Source organism: Gorilla gorilla, chromosome 1 (genome assembly GCF_029281585.2).
Source record: "Gorilla gorilla gorilla isolate KB3781 chromosome 1, NHGRI_mGorGor1-v2.1_pri, whole genome shotgun sequence".
NCBI classification, from domain to species: domain Eukaryota; kingdom Metazoa; phylum Chordata; class Mammalia; order Primates; family Hominidae; genus Gorilla; species Gorilla gorilla.
This window is the reverse complement of record NC_073224.2, coordinates 196,656,610-196,664,299: the sequence shown is the minus strand read 5'-3', so window position 1 is coordinate 196,664,299 and position 7,690 is coordinate 196,656,610. Positions and strand designations below refer to the sequence as shown.

The 7,690-nt window shown below is 52.6% G+C and overlaps 1 protein-coding gene across 1 annotated transcript; it reads right to left on the bottom strand.

The window, feature by feature from the left end:
- Positions 1-1,585: 1,585 nt before the first annotated feature.
- On the bottom strand, positions 1,586-5,326 carry C1H1orf210 (chromosome 1 C1orf210 homolog). Its single transcript, XM_004025598.4, has 3 exons — positions 5,153-5,326; positions 2,961-3,077; positions 1,586-2,816 (listed from the first exon to the last, which is right to left on the bottom strand). Exons 2-3 carry the CDS (start codon positions 2,977-2,979, stop codon positions 2,494-2,496), a joined length of 342 nt encoding a protein of 113 aa, XP_004025647.1. The 5' UTR covers positions 2,980-3,077; positions 5,153-5,326; the 3' UTR covers positions 1,586-2,493.
- Positions 5,327-7,690: the final 2,364 nt, after the last annotated feature.

The following is a 7,690-nucleotide window of genomic DNA, read 5'->3' as shown; positions in this document are numbered from 1 at the left end:
ATGTCACACCTTAGTCAGGTCTTATTACCTTCTCTCAGTGTCTCCCCTCCAATCCATCTCTGCACAGCAGCCAGAATGACTTTTCTATCATGATTATGTCATGCCCTTGCACAAAAAAAGTCCACAGATGAGCTTCCATTGCTCTCAGGTTGAAGTGTGAGCTTGGCATCCAAGGCCCTAACAGATCCAGTCCACTCTTGGGCTTCCTCACTGCCATGGGCACCCCTCAGATACGACACTCAAGTCCTTTTCAATCTCCTGCCTCTTTCCCAAGCACCTCACTACATTTGCCAATGCCTCACTTTCCTTCTGTACCAGCTCATTCCTCAAAGGCTGACACTGTACTTGGGGAACACATGGGGGTGGCTGCCTGGCTCATGAGAACTGCCCCTTGTCTGAGAATGATCTGGAACAAACAGATAGGCTCCCCAAACCATGCCCCCACTCATAGCAGATTGTGCTTTAAGCCTGTGTATACTTGACCCAAACTGGGCCGAATTGATTCTCTTGTCTGAGCACTTGAAACTTAGAATTGAGAGTTTGGAAGTCCTGGTTATAGAGAGTCCCATCAGTGCCCCTAAACGACAGGATGCTAGAGGTGAAATGCCTGACCTCTGGCTGCTGGGACCGCCTGCTTCCTGCTGTCCCTTTGATTCTATGCAACAGCCAGGACTCTCCCCCAAACTCCTTTCTATTGCTTGCAATTAAAAACAGCTTAACTCAAGTCTTTTCCATCTTAAAACTAGCTCCCTTGTGCAAGAATCTGAGGATACACAATAAGACACAATCTGGGGCCTCAGGGAGCTCCCAGTTTAGCTATGGGGGCAGGCATAGTAAGAGGTAAGTACGAACCATCATAAAGATTAAAATAAGCCTGTAAATCCCAGCACTTTGGGAGGCAGAGGTGGGAGGATCACTAAAGTCTAGGAGTTCGAGACAAGCCTGGGTGATATAGTGAGACCCCATCTCTACAAAAAATAATTAGCCATGCGCAGTGGCACATGCATGTATTCCCAGCTACTTGGGAGGCTGAGATGGGGGGATCACTTAAGCACAGGAGATCGAGGCTAAAATGAGCTGTGATAGCCCCACCATACTGCAGCTTGGGTGACAGAGAGAGACCCTGTGTCAAAAAAAAAAAAAAAAAGATGGCCGGGTGTGGTGGCTGACACCTGTAATCCTAGCACTTTGGGAGGCTGAGGAGGGTGGATCACCTGAGGTCAGCAGTTTGAGACTAGCCTGGCCAGTATGGCAAAACCCCATCTCTACTAAAAATACAAAAATTAGCTGGGTGTGGTGGTGGGTGTCTGTAATCCCAGCTGCTCAGGAGGCTGAGGTAGGAGAATTGTTTGAACCCGGGAGGCGGAGTTTGCAGTGAGCTGAGATTGCGCCATTGCACTCCAGCCTGGGCAACAAGAGCAAGACTCCGCCTCAAAACAAACAAAAAGATGAAAACAAAATGCAGGCAGGACAATACTAGAGAAGGGCTCATGGAAGGTGTCTTGGAGGGGGGAGCATCTGAGCAGTGTCTTCTAGCTCTGAGTGATAAAGCCCAGCTCAAGAAAAATAAAAGTGAGTGACAGCTTTTTATTTTTATTCAAAATGAAAATAGATTTATTAATTCCTGTGAAAAACATATTATAACCGGATTACCCACTTTATTTATAGGAAAATATTTCATTAAGAAGCTGGCCGGGCATGGTGGCTCACGCCTGTAATCCCAGCACTTTGGGAGGCCGAGGCAGGCGGACTACCTGAGGTCAAGAGTTCGAGACCATCCTGGCCAACATGGCGAAACCTCGTCTCTACTAAAAATATAAAAATTAGCCGGGCGTGGTGGCGGATGCCTGTAATCCCAGCTACTCAGGAGGCTGAGGCAGGAGAATCGCTTGAACCCAGGAGGCAGAGGTTGCAGTGAGCCAAGATGTGCCATTGTACTCCAGCCTGGGCAACAGAGTGAGACTCTGTCTCAGGAAAAAAAAAAAAAAAAAGAAGCTTGGCAGTGGTTTTCACCTGCACAAATGTTACCATCTGGGCATATTTGAAATGCTGGCAGGTAGGCAGGCCATCACAGTCATAGAGGATTTAGGAGAAGAGTAGCGTAGGCAGGGGGACCAATGTGAGCAAAGGTGCCTGGGGAAACTGTGTGAAGTGGTGGGAGGGAGAATAACATTTATTTCGAGAGTAAAGTAGGGGAAGGCAAGAAAAGAAACCAAGAGGCCAAGAGGCATGATCACAGAGGGCCTTATGTCCACACTCAAGCCTTTGTTTGGCTTTATCCTGAGAACAGCAGGGAACAGTTGAGAGTTATTAAGCAAGAGAGGGTCATTGTCACTTTGCTGGCTAGTGTCAGGGAAGTGGGGTTTACTCCATCCCTGGCCAGCCTTTAAGCCCCAGCCACCTCTGTCCCTGAGGTTCGAGGCCCCCATGTCATAACCACTGTCCCTAAGCTGTCAGGCATGGAGGGAGTGGGGAGGGTCCAAAGATGGGAGCTCAGAGGGAGAAGTGGTCCCTGCTACCGTCTGTCCCCAGCTCGCCAGTCCCAGGCTGAATGTAATTGTCCTCGATGAAGCCATCATCATCCTCATCTTCAGCCACCTGTGGGCGGCCTCCCCTTCCTGTCTCAGGCAGTGGGCGGTGCCGGTAGCTGGCATGGTATCGGCGGCAGAGGTGGCATTTGGCAGCAAGTGCAATGAGGAGCGAGAGGACCACAGCCCCCAGCACAAATCCTACCAGCACAGGCCATGCCCGAGCCCCAGTGCCTGGGCCAGGGGCCACAGCAGACGCTGTGGGGAGCTCCGAGGGCCCCACAAGTGCTGCAGAGAAAGGGACAGCATTATAGGTGGGCCCCAGAGGGGGCTCCCTGGAGAAACCAAGAGCAGTGCCGGTAGGGTCCTTCCCCCAACCCCAGCATCTAAGGGGAAGCCCCCCACCCCCATCATCCTCCCACTGTCACTCACTTTTGTTTGTCTCATTCATGGAGGGGCCTGATGACACCAGTGAGTCTCAGCCTCAACCAGAAAGAGCCCTGGCTCTGAGGAGGCCCCCAGATGCCAGGCAGCCCCAGGGCACAAGTCCTAGAAAATAACATAGGTATGGGTGTCAGGGATGGCCACAGGGTGCACTTTCCAGGTCACACTCACAGCCATGGTAGCCCTGCACAAACTCTGGGGACTGGACAACTGACCACACCAGCGTTCCACAGAAGAGAAACAAGCTGAGCCTACAGAAACTGGCTATTTGTAAGGGACCATCACAGGGTTTGGCTCTGGAAGCTGCTAAAAAAAAAATAAATTGTAGAACTTACTGAGCATTCCTTATAATTCAAGCACCAGGCATCATGCTCACAAAACCCAGTAAGGTAAGTATAAACATTATCCCCACTTTATAGATGAGGGCTCTGAGGCTGAAAAAGGTGAACTGACTCAACTAAAGTCTTCAGATTCGAACCCAGAGCCCAGTCTGTTGCACTGCTTGGTAAGCTGAGGATGGGAGACAGGGGCAGAGGTGGGTCCTGGCTCCCGAAGGTCAGAAAACAGCAATTGCTTGTAGCTACCCAGCCAAAGCGGAGACCACATATGGGGAGGGTGATGCAAGTTGCTACTGAGGACAGGGGCCCTGGACACAGCCAGAGCAGCCCTGGCCCTTCTAAGTTGAAAGCCGCTGCTGCCCACCTCTACCCTCAGCCCTTCAAGCAAACCCCTGTCCTTTCACCTCTACTCACAGGAGGCCCACACTCTGCCCCCACAGGGAGGCTCAAGCCAGGGAGTATCCAAATGAGGATCACCTGAATCAGGAAATTATCACCCAGGGCTGGGGACACCTAGAGGAGGAACACTTCAATTAGGGGAGTAGCTGGAGGAAGATCATCCAGGCATGGAAACACCTGTAGGAGGAGCACCTGGATCAAAGGAGTGTCTGGAGGAGGCGCACCTGAATCTGGGGAGTATCTAGAGGAGGAGCATGAAAGAAGTACCTGGCAGACGAACAGCTAGGGCAGGAGCATATCTGCCAATGGAGCACCTGAACCAGGGGAGTCCTTGGGGGCAGAGTAGCCGGGCTAGGGAAGTACTTAGGAGAGAAGTTGAGGGGAGTACCCCAGTATATTCTTTGATACAAGTGCCTTCAAACCACCCCCCCCCACCTCCTCACGTCCAACCTGGCATCAAGCCCCATCATGTCTTCCACTAAACATCTCTGGAATGACAATACCCTCTTCTCCACCCCACTGCCACAGCTGAGTCCAAGCCACCTTCCTCTTGTACTCTAGCCATAATCTCCTAACTGGGCTCCCCACCTCTGGTCTCTTCCACAGAGTGATGGGCCTACAACCCAAATCTGACTCCATCACTAGCCTGGTTAAAATCCCTTCAAAAGCTCCCCATGCCCCACAGTGCCTTGCAATCCAGCACACGGCCCTCAAGCCAAACTCTTCTTCCTCTTCTCCACAGTTCCCTCCCCAGCACTTCAGACAGACACACATGCCCTCCTCCCACTCACCCACCCTCCTGCTCCCTGGCCACGCCCTCCTCAGTTTTTGGGGCGCCAGTCTGTCAAGGCCAAATCAGACCATACCTGCCTGTGAGGTTGTCCCTGGACCTACGCTGGGTGACCTGTCACCATCCTGCCCAGTCAACCACCAGTCAGAACCAGTCATTGCTAGGCGGGCAGCTCCCCGTGGGCAACGGCTGGCAGAAGGATCTGTACCCTGGCGCTGCAGGGAGCTGGGCGTTCAGCCCCTCCGTGTGGTGCTTGTGAAATTAACGAGGGGAGCGTGAGAGTGAATATACAGGTGGGAGCGGGAGAGACGTCCTGGGAAGGAGAGGTCAGCTGCTCGTTCATTCCTCAGCCTGCTGTGGGCCTCATCCTAGTACTAGGTCCGCAAAACATGAGAATGTGTTACACTGGAATGAACTGAATTCAATCTGACGTTTCTAAGGTTGTATTCCTATTCCTTTCCTCCCTGCCCTGTGAATTCTTCCCAAGAAGACACACACACACTAACCTTCCAAGGGTGCATATACACTCCCCAACAGGCCTCTGAACTCACAGCCCACACTGACCTGCCCATCCCCCATACGCACAGCCCCTCCCCCCAGGTCACACTTTCCTCCACCAACAAACACCCCCTCTGACATGCACAGACACCTACCCCAACTCTGATGTGTAGCTTCCTTCCTGCTGCCAGGAGCCCCTTGGGTACTGTGCAGAGCCTGGGTACCCCCTCCCCGGCCCCCCCGGGCCTTCTCTTCTGTTCCCACCTTCAAGAACTGTGCACAATCCGCGGAGTAAGCTTCCGGCTGGGGCCGGCAGAACCTGGACAGGTGGGCGGGTCAAGGCAGAGCTTGACTCACCTGCGGAGGCAGTGGGCGGGGCTGAAGCTGCAGGTCGGGCAGAGGGCGGGCTGCGGCAGCGCCTCCAGTGGGGAGGGATCATTCTACCTCTCCCCCAAGCTTTTGCCAAGAACTTTATGGGTGTAGACCTCACCCTCACCCCCCAATGCTGGGGGTTTGTACAGCTGGGATCCAGAGAAGCGTCCAGCGGGCCCTAGAGGGGCAGACACCTCAGCAGGCAGGTGCTCAGGCTGATAAACAACTGAACGTCCGGTGACTGGTACAAAGTCCAGAGTTGAAGAGGGAGCTTTGCAGGCCTGTAAGGGTGGTGGGCTGGAACCAGAGCGGGTGGGGAGGGCATTCTTTCCAGGCAAAGCCAGGAGGACCAAGAACACTCCCAAATTGCCTACAAATGTGTGTGTAACTGTGTAGGGGGTGAGGGGTGGATCTGGATGGGGGCTCAGCCTTCATCTGGATCTCAGGATCCTGTGACCCCACAAGCCAGGCTCTGAACCTCTCCCAGGTGCTCTCTGATTCCCTTTAGCTTTACTCCTCGTCTCTGGGCCTGGTGCCCCCTGTTCTTCAAGCTCCAGTTCAGGAATCACCTTCCCTGAGCCCTCCCTCTACCCTGCAAGTCCCCACTCTTCCATGCCCAGAGTACCCACTGTCACAGCATTCCTCATTATCTTGTGATTATTCGCTCTCCTGGGGTGGGTCCAGGCTTTGACAGCCTGTGGCTCCCAGCACAGTACTGACCCAGGGCAGGCTCCCCGTAACTACCTAAGGGAGGAAGGACCACACGCGCCAAGGCCTGGAGGCCCCGAATTCGCAAGGACAGGCCGGGCACAGTGGGAGCAAGGGCTGCAGAGAGGCCAAGTATGGTGGCTCACGCCTGTAATCCCAGCACTTTGGGAGGCCGAAGCGGGTTGATTGCTTGAGCCCATGAGTGGAGATCAGCCTGGGCAACATAGGGAGACCCCATCTCTACTAGAAACACAAAAATTAGCTGGGCATGGTAATGCTCACCTGTAGTCCTAGCTACTGGGGAAGCTGAGGGGGTAGGACTGCCTGAGCCCAGGAGTTTTAGGCTATAGTGAGCCATGATTGCGCCATCACACTCCAGCCTGGGCGACAGAGCAAGACCCTGTCTCAAAAGAATAAAAGGGGCGTACAGAGAGGGGATGCAAACAAGGCATGGTAGAACTGTGGCTGGAAGGTGGGGGCCAGTTCACACTTGGCCCTGAAGATCTTAGGATGAAATCTGAACCCTCAGGGCCATCCCTTCCCACCTTTCCTGCCTCCTCTGCTGCAGGTACACCAAACTATTTTCTTTTTTTTTTTTTTTTTTTGAGACAGAGTCACTGTGTCACCCAGGCTGGAGTACAGTGGTGCAATCTCAGCTCACTCCAACCTCCAGCCCCTGGGTTCAAGCGATTCTCCTGCCTCAGCCTCCCGAGTAGCTAGATTACAGGCATGTGCCACCACACCCAGCTAATTTTTGTATTCTTAGTAGAGACGGGTTTTCGCCATGTTGGCCAGGCTGGTCTCGAACTCCTGACCTCAAGCAATCTGCCCGCCTTGGCCTCCCAAAGTGCTGGGATTACAGGCATGAGCCACTGCACCCGGCCACCAAACTTTTCTATTCCCAGAACTCACCATGCCCTCTCATCTCCCTGGCTCTGCAGGCTCTGCTCCCTTCTCCTGGGACTCCTGCCTTCCCCACTCTCCACTGCACCCCTGCAGATGGTGGCCCTTCTCCCCTATATCCCTGAACAGGTGGGGTGTGATTTTCTCTTTAGTTTCCCTGCCAACCTGTAAACTCTGGGAATGGACTCTGCATCTGTCTTGTTTCCATCATATCCCCCATATCTAAAATGGCAACAGTATACCCTTCTGAAACAAATTTGAGGAAAGAAAAGATTATCCTGGATGGGGCAATGAGGTGCCAAGGAGGGCTTAGGGTTTTACTTTATTTTTGAAGCAAGGAAATCATGAGATTCAACTGATATTCATTGAGCACCTACCGCGTCCTAGACACTGTGCCAGGTTTTCTTAAATTAAGGTGCTCATATACCATAACCTAATTCATATAACCTAAAATTCCCCATGTTAGCCATTTCCAGGCACACGATTCAGTAGTGGTTAGCACATTCATAATGTCATGCAACCATCACTCTAGTGCTAATACATCTTCATTACCCCAAAGGGATACCCCTGACCAGTTAAGCAGTATTCCCCATGTCCCTTTCCCCCTGGCCTTTCACGACCACTACTTTGCTTTCAGTCTCTATGGATTTGCCTGTTCTGGATATTTCATATAAATGGAATCATATTTGTGCCAGCTTTTTAATGAACGA